The sequence below is a fragment of the Zalophus californianus genome, chromosome 10, assembly GCF_009762305.2.
Source record: "Zalophus californianus isolate mZalCal1 chromosome 10, mZalCal1.pri.v2, whole genome shotgun sequence".
Lineage (NCBI taxonomy): Eukaryota > Metazoa > Chordata > Mammalia > Carnivora > Otariidae > Zalophus > Zalophus californianus.
Window position 1 is genome coordinate 97,271,327 of NC_045604.1, and position 27,405 is coordinate 97,298,731.

Here is a 27,405-nt window from a genome sequence, read left to right on the forward strand (position 1 = left end):
CAGAGCGGCGGGAGGGAGATATGAGATTTAAAATCGGGGAGTTAGGCAAAGCCTCACTGAGAGTAGGATGGAAACCATGTCCGAGAGAGTGTTCCAGGCCGAGGGGCCAGCAAGCCCAAAGGCCAAGGCTGGAGTGAGCAGGTGGGGAAGGTAGAGAGGAGAATGAGATCAGCTTCAGCAGGTCCTTGTAGGCCACAGTGAGGACTTTGGTTTTCATTCTGAATGCAATTTAAACTGAGTTTTGAAGGCTAAGCATGTAAAAGCCCAAAGCTCTCGGGACAGAATCAACTTCTGGGCTGCAGGCTGTGGATTCAGTTCCTTCATTTATCCAACTGTCCCTCTATCAATCATTTCCCAAGCACTTAGGGAGGCCCACTCTGCCCCAGGGCCTGTGCTGGGCACTGGAGAGACCGGCAGGGAAAAGACCTTCCCCTCACCTCTGGAGGAAGAAGATCTTTCAGGGTAGTCTGAGGTCCTGTCCTCCTGCAGATGGAGCTCATACGGTCACTGTGATCTCGGAGAGCTATAAACTTGGGGAATTAAGTGGGTGACAAACTGGAGAGGGGCCACAGGCAGGGACGGGGGAGGCTGGAGAGTGTGGAATGGGGGGGTGGGGGGGAAAGGAGAGACTCCTCCCAAACGTGTTTCTGTCTTTTCTGTGGTATGAGAGGCCCCATCTCCCTGCTTTTGTAATTTCTGGCTCCAGGCTGAGCCAGGGAGGGGCCAGTGGATGGACCGGGACAGGTGGCCTTGACATGTGATGCTTGTCCGCTGACCACTCCGTCCTCACTTTTAGAACGGTTTCCAGAAGTGATGGAATGGGGTGGGCAGGACAACTAAAAATAGTCCTGGGGCCAGGACTCAGTCTGGGAGGGTCTGTCTGCGATTCACTGCGTGTCCACACCAGCGGTGTTCTCTCCCAGCTGTGCCTGTGGGTCCCCTGTCCTTGCTCTGAGCTTGCTGCTTGCCCTTTGCCTGTCTCCAGACACAACTCTGACACCCACCTAAGGTTAGGCCTGACCTTGAGTGGGCCTCCTGGGAGTCTCTTTTCGCCCAAGATCTCCGTCCAGACCTGTGAGTCCTGTGGGTCTTGTGGGCCTGGAGATATGGGGGAGGGGAGGCCTGGGGCTCCCGGAGAGGTAGGAGGGTAGGCGGTGGGGGCTCTGCGGAATTTGGGGCAGGGGCTGAGGCCTGGGCCTAAGACCGGGGAAGGACGGCAACCTGGACTCCTGTTTAGGGCCTGGGCTTGAGACAAGGTCCCTGTTCGTGGCTATTTTGGGGGCTGGGGCTGAGAAATGCAACTGAGACTGCTTTTGGGCTCAAAACCGAGTCCCCCCTTCCCCGTTGGCCAGAACCAGAGGCCTTTTCTGTACGAGACGTGAGGTCTTTATAGGCTGGGGAATCCTCCCTGTCTGGGTCTGGGGCCGGGCCTGGTTCGCGGCTCCGCTGAGCCTCCCTGACTGAGCCCTCCTCTACTCAGGTCCGTCATGTCGGCTGCGCCGGGCCTCCTGCACCAGGAGCTGTCCTGCCCGCTCTGCCTGCAGCTGTTCGACGCGCCCGTGACGGCCGAGTGCGGCCACAGCTTCTGCCGCGCCTGCCTGAGCCGTGTGGCTGGGGAGCCGGCGGCGGACGGCACGGTGCCCTGCCCGAGCTGCCAGGCACTCACGCGGCCGCAGGCGCTCAGCACCAACCTGCAGCTGGCGCGCCTGGTGGAGGGCCTGGCGCAGGTGCCGCAGGGCCACTGCGAGGAGCACCTCGACCCGCTCAGCATCTACTGCGAGCAGGACCGAGCGCTCGTGTGCGGCGTCTGCGCCTCGCTCGGTTCGCACCGCGGCCACCGCCTGTTGCCCGCCGCCGAAGCCCATGCGCGCCTCAAGGTGCGGGGATCGGGTGGCCTTCGGCGGCGGGGGGACCGGGGTGGGACGGGGTTGTTGGCTGGAGCGGGGTCTGGCCGATCCGGAGGTCGCCGCATTGACCTGGATTCTGAGCTTCAGGGCCGGGGGCACCTGGAGTGGCGGGAGACGCGGGGCGGGGGCGAGGCCGCTAGGGAATGGGGGCTGACGAGCGGCAGGCGGAGCCGGGCGGAGAAGGGAGCCTGGAAGAGGCACTCAGGGGCGGGCCCTGGGGAACGGTTGCGGCCCCAACCTAGATTTCCCGGGCTTAGCGGCTGGAGCGCGCCCAGAGATGCAGGGGCCGCCGCCACACCGCGGACTTGGCTGAGCAGGGAGGAGAGCAAGTGTCCGCGGCCCGCGAGCGCCGCCCCTTCCGCGGGCGTAGGCGGGGCAGCTAAGACTAGCCGGGCGGGTCTTGGGGGCGGGTCTTGGGGGCGGGCGGCCGGGGGCGGCGTTGGCAGAGGCCGCGGGCCTGCTTCGCAGAGGCCCACGTTCTCCCCCGAGCTGCAGAACTTGTGCGGGCCCGAGGGTCACTACATCCCGCGGGGAGGGCAAAGGCAGGCCTGGGAAACCCACCTCTGTGCGCAGGCCCAGGTTGGCACCGAGACCTAAATCCGGGCTGTTTTTCTCCATGGAGCTGGAAGTCTCGAACGCTTGCTTACAGAGCCCACACACAGTTGTGCGCACCCCAGGGTTTGCCATTCCCACGGGTGCCCAGAAAAGATACCCAGACATTAGCAAATAGACACACACACACACACACACACACACACACACACACACACACACACACACACTGGCTCGTCCGTGTCAGACGTGTGGCAAATCACACGCATGTAGCGACAGGAGAGTATGTGTCTACACAGGCCCAGGAAGTTCTGCCATGAAGCATTTGTTGGGCTGTAGAAGAATAAACGACAGGTGCGGGAGCGGGACGAGGCGGGTTCTGGAGGCAGGGAGCGGTCCTTAGCCCCGGCAGGGAAGCTGCCATCGTCTTCTTGCAAATGATGAGCGGGGTGGGCTTCTGCGGGTTATCTTTGCCCCCAAACATCAGCGTTGCACTGCACTTCTGCTTGGCCCCCAGACTTCTAAAGAGACTAGACCACCGTCCTCAGGCGGGTATTCGAGGCCCCCAGACTCCCCGAGGGACCCAGCCTCACCGTCCCTCCCCCTCCTGCCTCGCCCAGTTCTGCCCAGTGCCGACTGGTGGTCTTCTAGACCAGCGCAGGAGCTTCTTCCCGGGAGCCTTCCCAACCCAGGCTTACCTTTGCTGGTAACCCCAGAACTCCCAATGTGGGCCGAAGAGCGAGATCTGCCAAGAGGGAAGAGAGTCCCCGACATGCAACAGAGCACCGGGGGACCCAGGAGCCTCGAGGGAACAGATGGGGCGGAATACATTCTGCCCGGATCCACATCAGCCCCGCCCTAAGCCACAGAGAGGGCCTGGCAGGAATTCTGAAGAAGGAACCCAAGAAGGTTCTGACGGAGGAGGGAGACAGGAAGGCTGGGGCGCGCGGCTGGATACCTGGGTCCTTGGCGACGAAGAGGGGCTGTGTCCAGAGACCATGTGCCAGGACTCAAGAGTGGTTGAATGGGATCTGCCGGGAGTGGGGGACTGATGTGATCCCTTGAAACCGAGCTGCCTCCTCCTGCATGCCAATGTCCCGCAGCCTGACTGCCTTGGGCTCAGAGCCGAAGTGCTCACCGCAGAGGGCAACCAGCTTTGTGGGGCGTCTCGCTGCCGGAGCAGCCCCGCGGGATGCTCTGGAAGCCTCGGTGCAGCGGCTCCGCTTCCAGCTTCAGTTTGAACTTCTTGAACTCAGCCACGGTCAGGTTTTCCCCGTGCAACCAGGGTGGCGTCACGCATCTTCCTCATGGCTTAGCCCTGTCGCCACTGAGCCTCTGATGGCTCCATGCTAAGAGCCACCAGGTCTGCCCTGTCTTGCAGCAGGCTGGAGCATGACCTGGCGGCTGGCCACGGGGGCCATGGGCTGGCTAATCCTGGGGCTTCCGCTAAGACGGGGACTCATCCGCAGACAGAGCCTAGAGGGTCTCTCAGTTTCCCTTCAGCGGAGTGGGGAGGAGGCCACAGATCTGTCACAACCCCGGGTGAAGTGAGGAAGACTGCTCTCATTCTGCAAAAGAGGAAACTGAGGTTGGAAGCCATGGAGGAGGGACTGGGACCGTCTGGTTGCAGGGCCATACACTTTCCCGGCAAAAAGTGACTTTGGCAGGGGCTCTTAAGAGTTTCCCTACACCTGCCTTTCAGGACTCACAAATTGGCAGGCCTAGGGTAGGATTCTGCCCACAAATCTGTTTGGTAGACACAGCAGATATATATATATATATTTTAAAGTAAGCTTTACCCTCAGCGTGGGGCTGGAGCTCCCCACCAGGAGATCAAGAGTCATGCTGTACCGACTGAACCAGCCAAGTGCCCCAACACAGCAGACATTTTTATTAAATTGCCTGCCCCCACAGCCCTTGGGGGGGGGCAGGAAGGCAGATTGGGGTGTTTTGTTATTGCTCTGCTTTTAAGGATGGGGTAAAGCCCAGGGAAAGGAGGAGGTTGCATTTCTTCTTCATACTTCCTACACTCACTCCAGGAGGCCTGCTGTGTCAGCGCTGTATCCCTCTGTTTGTCACCCTCACAAAGACCTGTGCTAAGGGTGCTAACGGCCGAGGGTGTGGGGTCAGGGAAAGGAGGCCAGGGAGGATTTCCCTAAGTAGGCAGTGGGAGGGTAAGGCGTTCTTGACATCAGGACCCGTGCCCGCGAGGGCCTAGAGATCTGCACACGAGTTCGGGGAATGGTGAGATGCCCACCTGACTGGAGGAGGAGCCGGCATTGAGGCTGAGCCAGAAAGGGCAGGTTTAGGGCAGCACATGGGGGGCGGGGGCCGCCCCTTCACTTCTTTATGCTTCACCCCCTCTCAGACACAACTGCCGCAGCAGAAGCTGCAGCTGCAGGAGGCGTGCATGCGCAAGGAGAAGAGTGTGGCTGTGCTGGAACATCAGCTGATGGAGGTGGAGGTGAGGGGCTCAGCACAGCAGGGCCAGGGGACTGGGCATCGGCCTGGGGCTCCCAGCCCATTGCTTTTGCCTGTTTGCTCCCCCAGGAGACGGTGCGTCAGTTTCGGGGGGCTGTCGGGGAGCAGCTGGGCAAGATGCGGGTGTTCCTGGCGGCACTGGAGGGCTCCTTGGACAGGGAGGCGGAACGAGTGCGGGCTGAGGCAGGGGTCGCCTTGCGGCGGGAGCTGGGAAGCCTGAACTCTTACCTGGAGCAGCTACGGCAGATGGAGAAGGTCCTGGAGGACGTGGCTGACAAGCCCCAGACTGAGTTCCTAATGGTGAGCACTGGATGACCTTCCCTCTCTGCTTCTCAGCCAGGGTTTGGGGCCTAGAGACCTCGTCCCATTGTCAGACATGGACTGGGAGGTCCAGAGAGGACGAAGCCAGGTCACACATCGGGGGAGGGGGGCAGGACTGCTGTTATGGTTGTTTAGGTTGGACACTGCACATGGACACTGAATTTAAGTCGGCACCATTCATATAGACACTGTAGGTTTGTATGTTTATTTGGACAATCTTCTACCCAGTGGAATTGGTCTCTTGAGGAAAGGGAGTACGTTTTTATAGCTCACACAGAGGTAAAGGGCTAGGGTTGGCTTTAAATTTTGGGTTTCTTTTGGCTTTCCTGATTCTTCCTGACCCCATACTTAGCATTCCCGGTGGTCCATCCATCCTCAGAAGTCCTCAGCGTCTCCCCTGCCTGCCTCACCTCCATCTCTTTATCTCTCTTTCCAGAAATACTGCCTGGTGACCAGCAGGTGAGATCAACTTGGCTCTGCCCCTTTTCCCAACTTGCCCTAGTCTTCAGGGACACTGGCTGGCTCACCCTCTAATCACAGCAAGCCTGTACACCCCATTCCGTCCACCGCCATCTTCCTGCATTTGTGTTGAGTACAGAAATGACCCTGACCCTGACCTGGTCTTTCTCCTCAGGGACCTCCCAGACTGGCGCTGGGGATGGACGTGGGCGGGGACACAGGTGTCCGTAGGGGCTCAGTGCTGCCGGGGCGGGAAGGGGGTGGCCGGGGCAGGCTTCGCAGAGGGGGCGCTGGAGGAATGCCAGGAGTGGGGAGGTGAAGAGCTGGGGGAAGAGGCAGGCCAAGACTGGTAAGAGGGAGAGAAGGTGAAGCCACTGTGGTAGGTGAGGGCAAACTGAAAGCCGGAGGAGGTTGGCCCTTATACCAACAGAAGATTCTTCTTAAAAAAAAAAAAATTGTTTTTTGTGGGGGTGCCTGGCTGGCTCAGTCAGTGGAGCCTGCGACTCCTGATCTCGGGGTGGTGAGTTTGAGCCCCATGTTGGGTGTAGAGATCACTTAAGTACGTAAACAAACAAAAAACTTGTGGTAAAATATATATGATGTAAACTTTGCCATTTTAACCATTTTTTTGACGTGTACATTTTAAGTTCAGTGGCATTAAGTACATTCATGTTGTGCCACCATCCAGCACCATCTCCCTCCAGAACTTCTGCATCCTTCTAAACAGAAACTCTCACAGAGTTTTAAGCCCAGGTGTGATGCAGGAGAGATCCTGGAACTCCACCACAGCCCCTGTCCTCCTCTCTTTGGGGTAACGCCTCAGGCCCTGCCCCTGCTCCATGCCTCCTCCAGGAAGTCCCTCCACACACAGCTGCCCCCACCTCCCCACCCCCAGGCTACAGAAGATCCTGGCAGAATCACCGCCGCCTGCCCGTCTGGATATCCAGCTGCCTGTCATCTCAGATGACTTCAAATTCCAGGTGTGGAGGAAGATGTTCCGGGCTCTGATGCCAGGTACTGGGGAGGGGCTGTCTCCGGGTTTGTGTTTGTAACTGTGCGGTTGAGGGGAGGTCCTGGCTACGCAAGAGAGGCCTCTCAGTCCCAGCTGGGAGGTCATCGAAGAAGGTGCCTGTTGCCCCTTTACCTCTGGGGTTTGCCTTGCACCCTTGTAACCTGTGCTCAGAGAAGGCCCTTTGGGGGCATGGGGTTTACGGGTGGGGGACTGATGTGAGGAGGACCCTGCTTACCGTTGGCAAGCCCTGTGTGATCCTGGGTCAGTTCCTGCCCCCTCTGGATGGCGGAGATGATCATGGCTGCCAGTTGGAGGCTGAGGATGTGCAGCACAGACACCCTGGGGATGGGCCTAGGCCAGACATTGACTCTGGTGGCCTGTGGCTGGGGAGGCCCCTAAGGGTTCTGCCTCCTCTCCCTGAGAGCTAGGTCACAGTGGGGTGCCGTCGGTTACAGAACTCCAGGACACTCACCCATGGCTGGAATAGCCCTGACCGCCTTGTGGGAGGAGATTCTGTTTTATCCACGGCAAGACTAAGTAAGGCCCAGAGACGGGCTCAAGACTGACTGAAGTCACACAGCTGGGTGAGGTGGGGGCCGGCCTAGGACCCGGCTTCTTGACTGTCTCCTGCTTTGGGACCTGGACCTCAGCTACTGACTTACATGCCTTGTATCCCCCGGGGTCCTCCCTGCCTTGGAAGGAGGCAGTTACGGCGGCCTTTTCCAGCCAAGCGGACTGAAGCTCGGACAGGTCCAGTCTTTGGCCCAAGCCAGGAAGCAGAGAGGGTCTCACCTCCCAAAGATGTTGGGGGGATTAGAGCAGACCCGCTGGCCCCTAAGTTGGTTGGGAGAAGCTTGCGGGAGGGAGGCAGACACGCAGGGGCCTGACCACTCTCCCCTTCGCAGTTATGAAGGACCTGACCTTTGACTCGAGCACGGCCCATCCGAGCCTGGTGCTGTCTCCCTCCGGCCGCCGCGTGGAGTGCTCGGACCAGAAGGCGCCGCCGGCCGGAGAGGACCCGTGCCAGTTCGACAAGGCTGTGGCGGTGGTGGCGCACCAGCTGCTGTCCGACGGCGAGCATTACTGGGAGGTGGAGGTGGGCGATAAGCCGCGCTGGGGCCTCGGCGTGATCTCCGCCCAGGCCAGCCGCCGCGGCCGCCTGCACGCCGTGCCCTCGCAAGGCCTCTGGCTGATCGGGCTGCGAGACGGCAAGATCCTGGAGGCGCACGTCGAAGCCAAGGAGCCGCGCGCACTGCGCACCCCGGAAAGGCGGCCGTGGCGCATTGGGATCTACCTAAGCTTCGGCGACGGAGTCCTCTCCTTTTATGATGCCAGCGACGCCGACGCCCTCGAGCTGCTCTTTGCCTTCCACGAGCGCCTTCCCGGGCCCGTGTACCCCTTCTTCGACGTGTGCTGGCACGACAAGGGCAAAAACGCTCAGCCGCTGCTGCTCGTGGGAGCTGATGGCGAGGAGGCCTGAGCTGACCACTGGGTTGGGGAGGGGTGCAGGGTACTGCAGGCCTGGAAGGAGACGGGGCACGCAGGGGTTGTCAGGACTGAAGGCAGGGCCACGGCGGGGGGGGGGGGGGCAAGGGGGGGTGGGGGGCCGGAGACTCTAAGAGTTCTGAGAAGTTGGAAGTTTTAGGGGTTGGAATGGCTGTGGGGAAGGGAGATCTAAAGTCAGTAAGGAAATCCCAGTTTGGGAACCAGGAAGCCCAAAGTTTCCAGGAAGAAATTGAAGTTGAGGGAAGGCATGAAAAGGGTCAGGTGTCTGGTGGAGGGGGGGGTGGCGGGGGGGGGGGTCTGAAGAACTCTGTAGAACAAGTAGCTCCTTCAGCCTCATGTTCCCCTCCTTCTTGGTGGCCTTGGGGCAGGGGGTCCAGACCCACCATACAGAAAGGTCTTTCCCTTCATGGTTCTCCAAATTGGGCGTGCATCAAAATCACTTTTTCGAAGCATGTAACAGTGACTTGTTAAAGCAGAGTGCTGAGCTTCTGGTTCACTAGGTCTGGGGGCAGGCCAAAATTTTGCTTTTCTAACAAGTTCCCGGGGCTATGCTGTTGCTGCAGGTTATAAGTGGGATCACCTGGAGAATTCCGGACTTAGACACTGGTCTGTTCAGGCAACTCTCCATTAAACAGAATCGGTTATTAGATAGCTATCAGCTCTCAGGAGTAGAAAACACAAACTGTATTCCTCTGGAGATCCAACAGTCATTGAAAAACTGCCAGAGCCCATGCTAAGTGAATAAACTGACCCCCCAACTATTTCCCTTTTGCCTCTGGAATATGTTTACTGAGTGTCTTGGACATTGAAGAAATCTCTCAAGTTGCCAAGCAAGAGAAAGAGCCTGATGCCAATCCCAGCCTGGGCCCTGCTGCTTGTAGAGAATAGAAGGCTCCCTCCACCCCACCCGTCCCCACTTCTCCTGGGTTGGCCCCTTGCTGCTTACTCACTGGTTCACACCTTCTTTGGTTTTAGCTCAATGGCCCATTTCTTGGGCTCTGGAGTTACCACTGAGGCCCAGAGTGAGAGTTCTTCTTCCTTAGAGGGAAAGGCCTTTGGGGACTCAGGCAGGTGGGACTGCCCCTCCTTTCTTGAGAGAAGATGATGGTGTGGGGCCATTTGCTCTCTGTGTTGGGATCTTGCTGCTGGTGTGTGAAAGAGCCTGGGAACTCCTGGAAACAGGTGCCAATATGGGAATTTTCTTGGGGGATAGAGTGAAAGGAAAGTGTGGGTAGGGTAAGAGAGGCCTCAAGATCTGGCTGGGGGCATCCCACATTCCTGGCTATGTCTCCCAGAGGAATAGCTCTCAGACACCAAAGAGAGGATTAATTTGAGAAGCTGTTTCATGCTAGAGTAAAGTAAAAGTAAAAAGATTATTTGGTTGTAAAATTCAGCAGCATTAATAGAGACGATTATATTCAGACTCCTTCCCCATTAAATCTGTGCAAAGCGACAAGTGACCTATTGCTAGGCCTAGTAACCTCCTCTTTTCCACCTGGCTTTCAGTCTTGACCCATCTCATCTTTCCAAAATCACAAATGTGGTGGTAGGATCCAGTTGCTCAAAACTTTCAACAGCTCCGTGTTGCCTGCAGGAGAAAGCCCTAGATCTTTGGCTCAGCATTTGAGATACCCTGCTATTCTCCAGCCACATCTACACTCTGGCCCTACTGACCTCTTGGGCTCCCTGCACCAACACATCACATAACTGTCTGTTAGGAATGCTTTTTTGCCTCCCACTCATCCTACAGGAATTCCCCGAAACACCACTATTTTCTCTCTTCTCCAGACACCAGCTCATCTTTACAAGGTGCATTCCAATGCCCTCCCCTGTCACGGGCTGGCAATGTCCAAGAGCCCAAAGCCCTTTCCTGAAGAATTAGGTGCTCTGAGAAACAGATGCCAAGACAGCATTAAACATGCAAGGGTTTTATGAGGGAAGATGCCCATGTGGGGGCAAATGGGGCTGTCAGATTATGATGCCAGTCTGACCCTGAGTGAAGGAGAGAGTGAGGGAAGGTTGGGTGAAAGTGTCGTTGATGGTTGTGGGGACTTCCCCACAGGTTGCCTGTGCAGGGAGCCTTGTGTGTCCCCAGTATGGGCCTGCCTTTGCATCCCTGCCATGTTTGCATCATTGCTGGGAGGTGGCTGCGGGAGCTGTGCTCGGCACAGATGCAGGGATGGGTTTCACAGCTCTTCAGCTTCTGCCCTCAGTCTTTGCTCCCCTTTGTTGGAGTTCTGTCAGGAAAATGTCTTTTCACAGCCACTGCAGGTTCTTTCTACATAAAGTTACCTTGGCTTGAGCTGTGTGCATGGGGGGAAATGACCCTGTGATCTTACCTATCTATGGCTGACTGAGTGAGAGAGGGGGTCCCTGAGACAAAGGCTGTCATGATGTGACAAGTTTGTGGGAAACTTTGCCTAGTCAGAGTGTTCCTTGTTGTATGGTGGCCACCTGGCCCATCCAGAATCTTCCTGGCGATGTAGGAAGGGGAAATGGAAGCACAGAGCTGAGTTCCTCCAGCACCCGTGTCTCCAAAGACCAGAATCTTCTCCTTTACTACTTCCCTCTCATGGAGACTCTGGGAACCCAGAGCAACCAGCTGCTGAGAGGTTTCCTGTGCCTCCTGACTTCCTTATGTATAAGAACAAACTGGCACCTGCCAGGGCCATGCTACACTTCAAGCAAAACCTTTTATTGAGAGCTTGTTATCTGGTATCTTATTTGTCCTCATAGCTCTAGGCCTCACAATGACTAATGCCCCTACTAGGCTCTGTTGCCTCTTTCAAATAATTAATTAATTAATTGATTGATTAATTTGAGTGAGTGAGAGAGCGAAGCACACGACCTAGGGGTGGGGAGAGGCAGAGGGGGAGAGAGAAGCAGGCTCTCTGCTGAGCAGGGATCCCGATGCAGGGTGATCCCAGGATCCTGGGATCATGACCTGATTGGAAGGCAGATGCTTAACCTACTGAGCTATCCAGATGCCCGGGCTCTGTTGCCTCTCTGTCCGAGGTTCAAGTAAGCCCTGGGAACATGATGGTATGACCATGAATCCACAGGTGCATGATGCATCTTGGAGTATCAAATTTATACCAGGATTATTATTATTCTTGATGGTGGTGGTGAGAAAGTTGTATAATTTAACCAATAAGTAAACATTGAAAACATGTTCATATTAAAACAAACATATTATGGAGTACAGAATTGACAGGAATTTTTGAGATTAAACAAGAGATGTTCACTAACTTTTGTATTTGTACTGGTTGTTTGGATCTAGTCTTCTAGACCCTCAGGGATATGAATTCCTAAAATTATTTTTAAAAATTTTAAAAAATGAGGGGCACCTGGGTGGCTCAGTCGTTAAGCATCTGCCCTTGGCTCAGGTCATGATCCCAGGGTCCTGGGATCGAACCCCGCACTGGGCTCCCTGCTCAGTGGAAAGCCTGCTTCTCCCTCTCCCACTCCCCCAGCTTGTGTTCCCTCTCTCGCTATAACTCTCTCTCAGTCAAATAAATAAATAAATAAATAAATAAATAAATAAATAAATAAAATCTTAAAAAAAATTAAAAAATGCACAAATATACTTAATAATATCTTACAGATAAGAGGAAAGTTCTCTGACCATGTTTCCCTCCCCCACCCATTCCTGATTTCTTCTCTTTTTTCTTCATCAGAAATAATGTCTGTTGTCAGTTTGGGGAGTAGTTTTCCAGGACTTCCTGTACATATACATGTTCCACAGAAAATACATAGTATTATATTTTTCTTTCTATATAAATGATGTCATACTCTACATGAACATGACATATTCTACAACATGATTTTTTCATTTAGTCATATAGTTAGGAGATCTATCCATGTCACTATATAGAGTGTACTTTCTCCTTTTTAACTGCTCTGTAGTATTCCACTATATGAATGTGCCATTGCTTACTTAATCATTCCCTGATTAATTGGCCTTTGTTTCTATCTTTTTGTAATTACAAACAGTGCTGCAATAAGCATCCTTGTATATGCCCCTGTGTACACATGCACAAGGGTTTCTCTAGGGTAGATTCTGAGTGGTGGAGTAACTGTGGCCTAGCGTGTATACCTTTAAAATTTGAGTAGGTGGGGTACTAAATGAGAAAAATATGCAGCCAAGAATACTTTATCCAGCTAGGCTGTCACTGAAAATAGAAAAAGTGATAAAAAGATTCGAGGACAAACAGAAACTAAAAGAATTTCTGATCACCAAAGGAGCCCTACAAGAAATATTGAAAGGGGTCCTCTAAGCAAAGAGAGAGCCCAAAAGTAACATAGACCAGAAAGGAACAGAGACAATATACAGTAATAGTCACCTCACAGGCAATACAATGGCACTAAATTCACATCTTTCAATAGTTACCCTGAATGTAAATGGGTTAAATGCCCCAACCAAAAGACACAGGGTATCAGATTGGATAAAAAGAACAAGACCCTTCGATGTCCTGTCTGCAAGAGACTCATTTTAGACCCAAAGACACCTCCAGATTGAAAGTGAGGGGGTGGATAACTATTCTTCATGCTAATGGACACCAAAAGAAAGCTGGGGTGGCAATCCTTATATCAGACAAATTAGATTTTAAACCAAAGACTGTAATAAGAGATGGGAGAGGACACTATATCACACTTAAAGGGTCTATCCAACAAGAAGATCTAACAATTGTAAATATCTATGCCTCTAACATGGGAGCAGCCAATTATATAAGCCAGTTAATAACAAAATCAAAGAAACATATTGGCAATAATACAATAATAGTGGGGAACTTTAACACCCTCCTCACTGAAATGGACAAATTAAGCAAAAGATCAACAAGGAAATAAAGGCTTTAAATGACACACTGGACCAAATGGACTTCACAAAACAACAGAATACACATTTTTCACTAGTGCCCATGGAACATTCTCCAGAATAGATCACATCCTAGGTCATAAATCAGGTCTCAAACAGTACCAAAAGATTGGGATGGTTCCCTGCATATTTTCAGACCACAATGATTTGAAACTAGAACTCAATCACAAGAGGAACGTCGGAAAGAACTCAAATACGCGGAGGCTAAAGAATGAATGGGTCAACCAGGAAATTAAAGAAGAATTAAAAAAATTCATGGAAACAAATGAAAATGAAAACAGAACTGTTCAAAATCTTTGGGATACAGAAAAAGCAGTCCTGAGAGGAAAGTATATAGCAATACAAGCCTTTCTCAAGAAACAAGAAAGGTCTCAAATACATAACCTAACCCTATACCTAAAGGAGCTGGAGAGAGAACAGCAAATAAAGCCTAAGCCCAGCAGGAGAAGAGAAATAATAAAGATCAGAGCAGAAATCAATGAAATAGAAACCAAAAGAACAGTAGAACAGATCAACGAAACTAGGAGATAGTTTTTGAAAGAATTAATAAGATTGATAAACCCTTGGCCAGACTTATCAAAAAGAAAAGACAAAGGACCCAAATAAATAAAGTCATGAATGAAAGAGGAGAGATCACAACCAACACCAAAGAAATACAAACATTTATGAGAACATATTATGAGCAACTATATGCCAACAAATTAGACAATCTGGAAGAAATGGATGCATTCCTAAAGATGTATAAACTACCAAAATTGAACCAGGAAGAAATAGGAAACATGAACAGACCCATAACCAGCAAGGAAATTGAAGCAGTCATCCAAACTCTCCCAACAAACAAGAGCCCAGGGCCAGATGGTGTCCCTGGTGAATTCTACCAAACATTTAAAGAAGAGTGAATACCTATTCTTCTGAAACTGTTCCAAAAAATAGAAATGGAAGGAAAACTTCACACTGATTGTATGAGGCCAACATTACCTTGACCCCCAAACCAGATGAAGATCCCACCAAAAAGGAGAACTACAAACCAATATCCCTGATGAACATGGATGCAAAAATTCTCGCCAAAATACTAGCCAATAGGATCCAACAGTACATTAAAAAGATTATTCACCATGACCAAGTGGGATTTATCCCTGGGCTGCAAGGTTGGCTCAACATCTGCAAATCATCAATGTAATACACTACATTAATAAAAGAAAGAACAAGAACCCTATGATCCTCTAAATAGATGCAGAAAAAGCATTTGACAAAGTATAGCATCCTTTCTTGATTAAAACTCTTCACAGTGTAGGGATAGAGGGCACATACCTCAATATCATAAAATCCATCTATGAAAAACCCACAGCGAATATCATTCTCAATGGGGAAAAACTGAGAGCTTTCCCCCTAAGGTCAGGAACATGGCAGGGATGTCCTCTATCACCACTGCTGTTCAACATAGTACTAGAAGTCATAGCCTCAGCAATCAGACAACAAAAAGAAATAAAAGGCATCTGAATCAGCAACAAAGAAGTCAAACTCTCACCCTTTGCAGATGATATGCAGATGATACTTTATGTGGAAAACCCAAAAGACTCCACCCCAAAACTGCTAGAACTCATACTGGAATTCAGTAAAGTGGCAGAATATAAAACCAATGCACAGAAATCAGTTGCATTTCTATACACCAACGAGACAGAAGAAAGAGAAATTAAGGAGTCAATCCTATATAATTGCACCGAAAACCATAAGATACCTAGGACTAAATCTAACCAAAGAGGCAAAGAATCTGTACTCAGAAAACTATAGAATACTCATGAAAGAAATTGAGGAAGACACAAATAAATGGAAAAAGGGTTACATGCTCATGGATTGGAAGAATAAATATTGTTAAAATGTCTATGCTACCTAGAGCAATCTACACATTTAATGCAATCCCTATCAAAATACCATCAACTTTTCCCACAGAAATGGAACAAATAATCCTAAAATTTGTATGGAACCAGAAAATATCCCAAATAGCCAGAGGAATGTTGAAAAAGAAAACCAAAGCTGGAGGCATCACAATGCAGACTTCAAGCTCTATTACAAAGGTATAATCATCAAGACAGTATGGTACTGGCACAAAAACAGACACATAGATCAATGGAACAGAATAGAGAGCCCAGAAATGGACCCTCAACTCTATAATTAACTAATCTTCGACAAAGCAGGAAAGATTATCCAATGGAAAAAAGACAGTCTATTCCTTCTGCATCTCTAATTAGTCTTTAGCTTAAAATCTTATTTGTCTGATATAAGAATTCCTACCCCAGCTTTCGTTTGAGGTCCGTTGGCATGAAAGATGGATCTCCATCCCTTCACACTATATCATTCTTAAAGGGTCTATCCAACAAGAAGATCTAACAATTGTAAATATCGATGCCCCAACATGGGAGCAGCCATCTACATAAGCCAACTGTTAACCAAAATAAAGAGTCATATTGATGATAATATGGTAATTGTAGGAGACCTCAGTACTCCACTCTCAGCAATAACAGATCATCTAAGCAGAAAATCAACAAAGAAACAAGAGCTTAGAATGACACACTGGACCAGATGGACCTCATAGATATATACAGAACATTCCACCCTAAAACAACAGAATATTCATTCTTCTTGAGTGCACATGGAACTTTCTCCAGAATAGAGCACATACTGGGTCACAAATCAGGTCACAACCAATACCAAAAGATTGAGATAATTCCCTGCATATTCTCAGACCATAATGCTTTAAAACTGGAACTCAATCACAAGAAAAGATTTGGAAGAAGTTCAGACACTTGGAAGCTAAAGACCACTCTGCTCAAGAATGTTTGGGTCAACCAGGAAATCAAAGAAGAACTTAATTCATGGAAACCGATGAGAATGAAAACACATTGGTCCAAAAATCTATGGGATACTGCCAAGGCGGTCCTAAGGGGGAAATACATAGCCATCCAAGCCTCACTCAAAACAATAGAAAAATCCCGAATTCACCATCTAACTTTACACCTTAAAGAACTGGAGAAAAAGCAACAAATGATGCCTAAGCCACGCATTAGAAGAGAAATAATTAAGGTTAGAGCAGAGATCAAGGAATTAAAAACCAGAAGCGCAGTAGATCAGATCAACGAAACTAGAAGCTTGTTCTTTGAAAGAATTAATAAGATCAATAAACCACTGGCCAGACTTATCCAAAAGAAAAGAGAAAGGACCCAAATTAATAAAATTATGAATGAAAGGGGAGAGATCATGACTAACACCAAGGAAATAGAAACAATTATTAGAAATTAGTGTCAACAACTATATGCCAAAAAATTAAGCAACCTGGAAGAAATGGAGGCCTTCTAAGAAACCTATAAACTCCCAAAACTGAAACAGGAAGAAACTGACAACTTGAATAGGCCAATAACCAGTAACGAGATTGAAGCAGTGTTCAAAACCTTCTCAAAAAACAAGAGTCCAAATCCTGATGGATTCCCTGGGGAATTCTACCAAACATTCAAAGAAAACATAATACTTATTCTCCTGAAGCTGTTTCAAAAAATAGAAACAGAAGGAAAGCTTCCAGACTCATTCTATGAGGCCAGCATGAGCTTAATCCTCAAACCAGGCAAAGACCCCATCAAAAAGGAGAATTTCAGACCGATATCCCTGATGAATATGGATTCGATAATTCTCAACAAAATCCTAGCTAATCAGATGCAATAATACATTAAAAGGATCATCCACCACGACCAAGTGGGATTTATCCCTGGGATGCAAGCGTGGTTGAACATTCGCAAATCAATCAATGTGATAGAATACATTAATAAGAGGAGAGAGAAGGACCATATGGTCCTCTCAATTGATGCAGAAAAAGCATTTGACAAAATACAGCATCCTTTCCCGATTAAAACTTCGGAGTATAGGGATAGAGGGAACACTCCTTAATTTCATCAAATCCATCTATGAAAAACCCACAGCGAATATCATCCTCAATGGGGAAAAGCTGAGAGCCTTTCCCTTAAGATCAGGATCACATCAAGGATGCCCACTCTCGCCACTATTGTTCAACATAATACTAGAAGTCCTAGCAACAGCAATCAGACAACAAAAAGAAATAAAATGTATTCAAATTGGCAAAGAAGTTGTCAAACTCTCTCTCTTTGCAGATGACATGATACTTTATGTGGAAAACCCAAAAGACTCCACCCCCAGATTACTAGAACTCATACAGCAATTCAGTAATGTGGCAGGATACAAAATCAATGCACAGAAATCAGTTGCTTTCTTATACACTAACAATACAACTGTAGAAAGAGAAATTAGAGAAATGATTCCATTTACAATAGCACCAAAAACCATAAGAAATCTCGGAATAAACCTAACCAAAGAGGTAAAGGATCTATACTCTAGGAACTATAGAACACTCATAAAGAAATTGAAGAAGACACAAGATTTCAAAACATTCCATGCTCATGGATCGGAAGAATAAACATTGAAAGTGCTGGAACAAATAATCCTAAGACTTGTATGGAATCAGAAAAGACCCCGAATTGCCAAGGAAATGTTGAAAAAGAAAAACAAAGCTGGGGGCATCATGTTGCCTGATTTCAAGCTATATTACAAAGCCGTGATCATCAAGAGAGCATGGTACTGGCACAAAACAGACATATATACCAGTGGAACAGAATAGAGAGCCCAGATATGGACCCTCAACTCTATGGCCAAATAATCTTTGACAAAGCAGGAAAAATATACAATGGAAAAACGACAGTCTCTTCAATAAATGGTGCTGGGAAAATTGGACAGTTATATACAGAAATGAAACTCGACCATTCTCTTACACGACCCACAAAGATAAACTCAAAATGGATGAAAGACCTCAATGTGAGACAGGAATCCATCAAAATCCTATAGAAGAACATAGGCAGTAACCTCTTCGACATTGGCCACAGCAAGTTCTTTCAAGATACATCTCCAAAGGCAATGTGAAACAATAGCAAAAATGAACTTTAGGACTTCATCAAGATAAAAAGCTTTTGCACAGCAAAGGAAACGGTCAACAAAACAAAGAGGCAACCCACGGAATGGGAGAAGATATTTGCAAATGACACTACAGACAAAGGGCCGATATCCAAGATCTGTAAAGAACTTCTCAAACTCCACACCCAAAAGCAAATAATCAAGTCAAAAAATGGGCAGAAGACATGAACAGACACTTCTCCAAAGAAAAGTACAAATGGGTAAGAAACATATGAAGAAATGTTTATCACCATTAGCCATCAGGGTAATTCAATTCAAAACCACATTGAGGTGGGGGGAAAGATGGCGGAGGAGTAGGGGATCCTATTTCAAATGGTCCCCAGAATTGAGCTGGATATCTACCAGACCACTCTAAGCACCCACGAAATCAGCCTGAGATGTAAGAAAATCTGGATCTCTACAAAGAGAATATCACAGGTGCTTGGTTTAGAGGTATGAAGTGGGGAGCTGTGATTCCATGGGCAAATATCAGAGGATAAATGGCAGCAGGAGGGAGCCTGGCCATGGGGATCCTGCCTGCAGGTGAACAATAGCCTCCCGTGATGGGGACAGGGCACAGACTTGCAGACCACTAGCAGCAGGGCACAGACTCACAGACTGGTAGGGGAGGGGAAAGGACTTTAGGGCAGCCCCCCTGCGGAAACCGAAGTGGAGGGATCGCGTGTGCGAACTGGGAGCGGCTGGCGGTTTTAGAAGCACAAAGGGCAGAGACGAGCCCCGACCTGGAGGCAGGACTGGGAGCGCTGTGGAGGGGCACACAACTTAGGATGCTGCAGTTTATAGCAGCACAGACAGAAACGGAGATAGTGTGGCCTGGAGAGCTCAATGAAGAACAGACTGCAATCTCTCTATGCTCTGAGCAGAGGGTTGGAAACGGTCTCTTCTGCTCTGACTCCTGGAAGAGACGTGGAAAGCCACCAGGGAAAGCCGCCAGAGAATAAAAGCCCCAAAAAACTGGTTCCCACTGAGTCTATCCCCTGCCACAGGGGGGCAGGGCAACTCCGCCCAAACAGGGTTGCCTGAGTAACAGTGCGGCAGGCCCCTCCCCCAGAAGACAGTCTGAGACAAGAGGTCAGCAACCCTAAGGTCCCTAGAAAACAGGTGCATCTTGCCTGGGTTCTGGTCAATAATTTGGACTCTATACATTCCCTCAACCACCCATCAACAGAATGACTAGGAGGAGGAAGCCCCAAAATAGGAAAGACTCAGAGATTATGATTTATGCTGCAGATTTACAAATGGATGCAGATATAACCAAGATGTCAGAAATGGAATTCAGCCTAGCAATTGTGAAGACAATAGCTAGAATGGAGAAATCAATTAATGGCAGCATGGAGTCTCTAAGGGCAGAAATGAAAGCTGAATTGGCAGAACTTAAAAATGCTATCAGTGAGATCCAATCTAATCTAGATAATCTAACAGCTAGGGTAAGTGAGGCAGAAGAATGAATTAGTGATCTGGAAGACAATATAATAAAGAAAAGGGGAAAAGAGGAGGCCAGGGAAAAACAACTCAGAATCCATGAAAATAGAATCAGAGAAATAAGTGACACCATGAAGCATTCCAATGTCAGAATTATTGGAATCCCGGAGGGAGTGGAGAGAGAGAGAGGACTAGAAGATATATTTGAGCAAATCATAGCTGAGAACTTCCCTAATCTGGGGAATAAAACAAACATTTTTGTCCTAGAGGCAGAGAGGATCCCTCCCAAGATCAAGGAAAACAGGCCAACACCTCGGCATGTAATAGTAAAACTCGCAAGTCTTAGAACCAAAGAAACCATCTTAAGGGCAGTTAGGGGGAAGAGATTCCTTATGTACAGAGGGAGGAACATCAGAATAACGTCAGACCTATCCACAGAGACCTGACAAGCCAGAAAGGGCTGGCAAGACATATTCAGGGTACTAAATGAGAAGAGCATGCAGCCAAGAATACTTTATCCGGCAAGGCTGTCATTTAAAACGGATGGAGAGATGCAGAGCTTCCAAGACTGGCAGAAACTGAAAGAATGTGTGACCACTAAGCCGGCCCTGCAAGAAATATTAATGGCGGCTCTATAAAAGGAGAAAGACCCCAGGGGTGATATACAACAGAAATTTACAGGGACAATCTATAAAAACAAGGTCTTCACAGGCAACCTGATGACAATTAATTCATATCTTTCAATAATCACTCTCAACGTGAGTGGCCTAAATGTTCCCATAAAATGGCACAGGCTTGTAGATTGGATAAAAAGAACCCATCCATATGCTGCCTACAAGAGACTCATTTTGAACCTAAAGATACATCCAGACTGAAAGTGAAGGGATGGAGATCCATCTTCCATGCCAACAGACCTCAAAAGAAAACTGGAGTAGCAATTCTTATATCAGACAATTTAGATTTTAAACTAAAGTCTGTAGTTAGAGACACAGAAGGACACTATATCATTCTTAAAGGGTCTATCCAACAAGAAGATCTAACAACTGTAAATATGCCCCCAACATGGGAGCAACCATCTACATAAGCCAACTGTTAACCAAAATAAAGAGTCATATTGATAACAATATGTTAATTGTAGGAGACCTCAATACTCCACTCTCAGCAATAGATCATCTAAGCAGAAAATCAGCAAGGAAACAAGAGCTTTGAATGACACACTGGACCAGATGGACCTCATAGATACATACAGAACATTCCATCCTAAAACAATAGAATACTCATTCTTCTCAAGCGCACATGGAACTTTCTCCAGAATAGACCACATACTGGGTCACAAACCCGGTCTCTACTGATACCAAAAGATTGAGATAATTCCCTGCATATTCTCAGACCATAATGCTTTAAAACTGGAACTCAATCACAAGAAAAGATTTGGAAGAAGTTCAGACACTTGGAAGCTAAAGACCACTCTGCTCAAGAATGTTTGGGTCAATCAGGAAATCAAAGAACTTAAACAATTCATGGAAACTGATGAGAATGAAAACACATCAGTCCAAAACCTATGGGATACTGCCAAGGTGGTCCTAAGGGAGAAATACATAGCTATCCAAGCCTCACTCAAAGAAAATAGAAAAATCCCGAATTCACCAACTAACTCTACACCTTAAAGAACTAGAGAAAAGCAAAAAATGATGCCTAAGCCACACATTATTAGAGAAATAATTAAGATTAGAGCAGAGATCAATGAATTAGAAACCAGAAACTCAGTAGATCAAATCAACAAAACTAGAAGTTGGTTCTTTGAAAGAATTAATAAGATCGACAAACCACTGGTCAGACTTATCCCCCAAAAAGAGAGAGAGAGAGAGAGAGAGAGAGAGAGAGAGAGAGAAAGGACCCAAATTAATAAAATTATGAATGAAAGGGAGAGATAAGGACTAACGCCAAGGAAAGAGAAACAATTATTAGAAATTATTATCAACAACTATATGCCAATAAACTGAGTGGCCTGGATGAAATGGATGCCTTCCTGGGAACCTATAAACTCCCAAGACTGAAACAGGAAGAAATTGACAATCTGGATAGGCCAATAACCAGTAACGAGATTGAAGCAGTGTTCAAAAACGTCTCAAAAAACAAGAGTCCAGATCCTGATGGATTCCCTGGGGGATTCTACCAAACATTCAAAAAAGAAATAGTACCTATTCTACTGAAGCTGTTTCAAAAAAGAGAAACAGAAGGAAAACTTCCAGACTCATTCTATGAGGCCAGCAGTACCTTAATCCCCAAACCAGGCAAAGACCCCATCAACAAGGAGAATTTCAGACCAATATCCCTGATTAATATGGATTCCAAAATCCTCAACAAAATCCTAGCTAATAGGATCCAACAATACATTAAAAGGAACATCCCCCACGACCTGGGATGCAAGGGGTGGTTCAACATTTGCAAATCAATCAATGTGATAGAACACATTAATAAGAGGAGAGAGAAGGACCATATGGTCCTCTCAATTGATGCAGAAAAAGCATTTGACAAAATACAGCATCCTTTCCTGATTAAAACTCTTCAGAGTATAGGGATAGAGGGAACATTCCTCAAGTTCATCAAATCCATCTATGAAAAACCCACAGCGAATATCATCCTCAATGGGGAAAAGCTGAGAGACTTTCCCTTAAGATCAGGATCACGTCAAGGATGCCCACTATCACCACTATTGTTCAACATAGTACTAGAAGTCCTAGAAACAACAATCAGACAACAAAAAGAAATAAAAGGTATTCAAATTGGCAAAGAAGAAGTCAAACTCTCTCTTCTCGCAGACGACATGATACTTTATGTGGAAAACCCAAAAGACTCCACCCCCAGATTACTAGAACTCATATAGCAATTCAGTAATGTGGCAGGATACAAAATGCACAGAAATCAGTTGCTTTCTTATACACTAACAATGCAACTGTAGAAAGAGAAATTAGAGAAACGATTCCATTTACAGGTGAATGGATAAAGAAGATGTGATATATATATACACAATGGAATATTGTGCAGCCATCAGAAAATGAAATCTTGCCATTTGCAACTACGTAGATGGAACTAGAGAGTATTATGCTAAGTGGAATAAGTCAATCAGAGAAAGGCAATTATCATATGATCTCACTGATACGTGGAATTTGAGATACAAGGCAGAGGATCATAGGGGAAGAGAGGAAAAAATGAAACAAGGTGAAACCAGAGAGGGAGACAAACCATTAATCTCAGTAAATAAAATGAGGCTTGCTGGAGTGGATGGGTGGTGGGAGGCATGGGGTGGCTGGGTGATGGACACTGGGGAGGGTGTGTGTTGTGGTGAGCTCTGTGTATTGTGTAAGATTGACGAATCACAGACCTGTACCCCTGAAACAAATAATACATTATATGTTAATAATAAAAAAAATTGAATAGGTGTTACCATTAAATTGTGGGCTTGAAAAAGTGGTGGACTTGAAGGATTACATCAGGAAACTATCTTTTACCACTGGTTTCAGCCATGCTTTGGAGGATTGCATAGCTTTTTGGTCATTTTCAGCTTTAAGAACAGTCTCATTTTCAGATATAAACAAGTCCAGTCCAGAATAATTCAAGATTTCAACATCATACCCAGTTTAAAGTGACCTGAAGTGGAAAAGGGAGGGAAATCTATCTTTCACTCTCCTCTCAATCACTCTTCTTCTCCACCTCTGCTTTGCTAGATTCTCAAGGCAAGGTTGCTTAGAGGAAAAGAGGCAGAGTACCACATGATTGGTGTGGCTATAATTTGGGACCCCACTCATGACAGGACAGGGATCCCAATACTGCTGCTTTCATGGGAGGTGTTGTTGGTTTCTCCAGAGATGATGTAGGCAGACACTCTTGAGCTTATCTCTTGTAACAATCCCTCAGCTCCTGCTCTGTAGCTCCCCCTCTCCCAATTACACTATTGAAGTAGTTATACTACTGCCATGTCCTTTCACCAAGGCAGGTGGTTGTCTTAGGCAGGGGTCGATCACAGCACTTTGGGGCCCAAATACCTTGGTGGCATTTACGTGGCCTAGGGTGTCTCATATAAGTCAAGGGCATATTTCTATCTCTCTCCTTGCCTGGCCATCTTAGAATGCTCTGTATACTCTGTTTCTCCTCTGGAACCCTCCAGGTGGGAAGCCAGGACTAGTCTCCATAGTCTTGTAGCTCTCCAAACTCTTTGGGACATGTGTCAAGTTCTCCTAAGAACTCACTAGCCTTCGTCTGGGCCTTCAGTTCTTGCAGTCCAGGGAAGACGAGTTACATCTAATATCCATGAGGGGTTCTTTTGGAGCAACCCTCTCATTTGCTTTGAGGCTGGGGAAGCACTATGACTCTCTCTTCCATTAAGGTGGGTGATGATGATCTCAATAGATGCAGAAAAAGCGTTTGACAAAGTACAACATCCTTTCTTGATCAGTCATTGAAAATGGCAAGATTTCATTCTTTTTGATGGCTGCATAATATTCCATTGTGTATATATACCACCTCTTCTTTATCCATTCATCTGTCGATGGACATCTTGGCTCTTTCCACAGTTTGGCTATTGTGGACATTGCTGCTATAAACATCGGGGTGCACATACCCCTTCGGATCCCTACATTTGTATCTTTGGGGTAAATACTCAGTAGTGCAATTGCTGGATCGTATGGTAGCTCTATTTTCAACTGTTTGAGGAACCTCCATACTGTTTTCCAGAGTGACTGCACCAGCTTGCACTCCCACCAACAGCGTAGGAGGGTTCCCCTTTCTCCGCATCCCCGCCAACATCTGTTGTTTCCTGACTTGTTAATTTTAGCCATTCTGACTGGTGTGAGGTGATATCTCATTGAGGTTTTGATTTGGATTTCCCTGATTCTGAGCGATGTTGAACACTTTTTCATGTGTCTGTTGGCCATTTGGATGTCTTCTGTGGAAAAATGTCTGTTCATGTCTTCTGCCCATTCCTTGATTGGATCATTTGTTCTTTGGGTGTTGAGTTCTAGTTTCAAAGCATTGTGGTCTGAAAATATGCAGGGAATGATCCTAATCCTTGGTACCGGTTGAGACCCGATTTGTGACCTAGGATGTGATCTATTCTGGAGAATGTTCCATGGGCACTAGAGAAGAATGTGTATTCTGTTGCTTTGGGATGGAATGTCCGGAATAGATCTGTGAAGTCCATTTGGTCCAGTGTGTCATTTAAAGTCTTTATTTCCTTGTTAATCTTTTTAATCTTTTGCTTAGATGATCTGTCCATTTCAGTGAGGGGGGTGTTAAAGTCCCCACTATTATTGTATTGTTGTCAATGTGTTTCTTTGCTTTTGTTATTAATTGCCTTATATAATTGGCTGCTCCCATGTTAGGGGCATAGATATTTATCATTGTTAGATCTTTTTGAATAGACCCTTTAAGTAGGATATAGTGTCCTTCCTCATTTCTTATTACAGTCTTTGGTTTAAAATCTAAGTTGTCTGATATAAGGATTGCCACCCCAGCTTTCTTTTGGTGTCCATTAGCATGGTTTTCCACCCCCTCACTTTCAATCTGGGAGTGTCTTTGGGTCTAAAATGAGTCTCTTGCAGACAGCATATCGATGGGTGTTGTTTTTTTATCCAATCTGATGGCCTGTGTTTTTGATTGGGGCATTTAGCCCATTTACATTCAGGGTAACTATTGAAAGGTATGAATTTAGTGCCATTGTATTGCTTGTAAGTTGACTGTTACTGTATATTGTCTGTGTTCCTTTCTGGTCTATGTTGCTTTTAGGCTCTCTCTTTGCTTAGAAGACCCCTTTCAATATTTCTTGTAGGGCTGGTTTTGTGTCTGCAAATTCCTTTGGTTTTTGTTTGTCCTGGAAGCTTTTTATCTCTCCTTCAATTTTCAATGACAGCCTAACTGGATATAGTGTTCTTGGCTGCATATTTTTCTCCTTTAGTGCTCTGAAGATATCATGCCAGTCCTTTCTGGGCTGTCAGGTCTCTGTGGATAGGTCTGTTGCCAATCTAATGTTTCTACCATTGTTCGTTACAGATCTCTTCTCCCGAGCTGCTTTCAGGATTTTCTCTTTGTCTCTGAGACTCGTAAGTTTTACTATTAGATGTCGGGGTGTTGACCTATTTTTATTGATTTTGACAGGGGTTCTCTGTGCCTCCTGGATTTTGATGCCTGTTTCCTTCCCCACATTAGGGAAGTTCTCTGCTATAATTTGCTCCAAGATACCTTCTGCCCCCCTCTCTCTTCCTTCTTTTTCTGGGATTCCACTTATTCTAATGTTGTTTCATCTTATGGTATCGCTTATTTCTCGAATTCTCTCCTCGTGATCCAGTAGTTGTTTATCTCTCTTTTTCTCAGCTTCTTTATTATCCATCATTTGGTCTTCTCTATTGCTAATTCTCTCTTCTGCCTCATTTATCCTAGCAGTTAGAACCCCCATTTTTGATTGCACCTCATTAATAGCCTTTTTGATTTCAACTTGGTTAGATTTTAGTTCCTTTTTCTTAAAATTTTTATTGTTATGTTAATCACCATACATTACCTCATTAGTTCTTGATGTAGTGTTCCATGATTCACTGTTTGTGCATAACACCCAGTGTTCCATGCAGAATGAGCCCTCTTTAATACCCATCCCCAGGCTAACCCATCCCCCCATCCTCCTCCCCTCTAGAGCCCTCTGTTTGTTTTTCAGAGTCCATCGTCTCTCATGGTTCGTCTCCCCCTCCGACTTACTCCCCTTCATTCTTCCCCTCCTGCTATCTTCTTTTTCTTAACGTATGTTGCATTATTTGTTTCAGAAGTACAGATCTGTGAGTCAACAGTCTTGCACAATTCACAGCGGTCACCATAGCACATATCCTCCCCAATGTCTATCACCCAGCCACCCCATCCCTCCCACCCCCCACCACTCCAGCAACACTCACTTTGTTTCCTGAGATTAAGAATTCCTCATATCAGTGAGGTCATATGATACATGTCTTTCTTTGATTGACAGATTTCACTCAGCATAACACCCTCCAGTTCCATCCACATCGTTGCAAATGGCAAGATCTCATTCCTTTTGATGGCTGCATAATATTCCATTGTGTATATATACCACCTCTTCTTTTTCCATTCATCTATCGATGGACCTCTTGGCTCTTTTCACAGTTTGGCTATTGTGGACATTGCTGCTATAAACATTGGGGTGCACATACCCCTTCGGATCCCTACATTTGTATCTTTGTGGTAAATACCCAGTAGTGCAATTGCTGGATCGTATGGTAGCTCTATTTTCAACTGTATGAGGAACCTCCATACTGTTTTCCAGAGTGGTTGCACCAGCTTGCATTCCCACCAACAGTGTAGGAGGGTTCCCCTTTCTCCGCATCCCCGCCAACATCTGTCGTTTCCTGACTTGTTAATTTTAGCCATTCTGACTGGTGTGAGGTGGTATCTCATGAGGTCTTGATTTGGATTTCCCTGATGCCGAGGGATGTTGAACACTTTTTCATGTGTCTGTTGGCCGTTTGGTTGTCTTCTTTCGAAAAATGTCTGTTCATGTCTTCTGCCCATATCTTGATTGGATTATTGGTTCTGTGGGTGTTCACTTTGATAAGTTGTTTATAGATTTTGGCTACTAGCCCTTTATCTGATATGTCATTTGCAAATATTTTCTCCCATTCTGTAGGTTGTCTTTTGGTTTTGTGGACTGTTTCTTTTGCTGTGCAAAAGCTTTTTATCTTGATGAAATCCCAATAGTTCATTTTTGCCCTGGCTTCCCTTGCCTTTGGCGATGTTTCTAGGAAGAATTTGCTGCGGTTGAGGTCGAAGAGGTTGCTGCCTGT

At 47.1% G+C, this 27,405-nt stretch overlaps 1 protein-coding gene and 1 long non-coding RNA gene across 2 annotated transcripts; one reads left to right on the plus strand and one right to left on the minus strand.

Moving 5' to 3' along the window:
• Positions 1 to 681: 681 nt before the first annotated feature.
• On the plus strand, positions 682 to 9,001 carry TRIM72 (tripartite motif containing 72). The gene is made up of 7 exons (XM_027609731.2): positions 682 to 1,074; positions 1,481 to 1,877; positions 4,828 to 4,923; positions 5,010 to 5,240; positions 5,698 to 5,720; positions 6,616 to 6,734; positions 7,638 to 9,001. Exons 2-7 carry the CDS (start codon positions 1,488 to 1,490, stop codon positions 8,210 to 8,212), a joined length of 1,434 nt encoding a protein of 477 aa, XP_027465532.1. The 5' UTR covers positions 682 to 1,074; positions 1,481 to 1,487; the 3' UTR covers positions 8,213 to 9,001.
• On the minus strand, positions 2,462 to 7,127 carry LOC113931748. Its single transcript, XR_003522853.2, has 4 exons — positions 6,968 to 7,127; positions 3,418 to 4,027; positions 3,158 to 3,204; positions 2,462 to 2,989 (listed from the first exon to the last, which is right to left on the minus strand). It is a non-coding gene; the product is annotated as an uncharacterized LOC113931748 (long non-coding RNA).
• Positions 9,002 to 27,405: the final 18,404 nt, after the last annotated feature.

Bases quoted from the DNA above. Each gene is read 5' to 3' on its own strand.
- TRIM72 (XM_027609731.2), top strand. From the start codon at position 1,488: ATGTCGGCTGCGCCGGGCCTCCTGCACCAGGAGCTGTCCTGCCCGCTC. The intron at 4,924-5,009 runs GTGAGGGGCTCA...TTGCTCCCCCAG, and splicing joins ATCAGCTGATGGAGGTGGAG to GAGACGGTGCGTCAGTTTCG. The intron at 6,735-7,637 runs GTACTGGGGAGG...TCCCCTTCGCAG, and splicing joins GTTCCGGGCTCTGATGCCAG to TTATGAAGGACCTGACCTTT.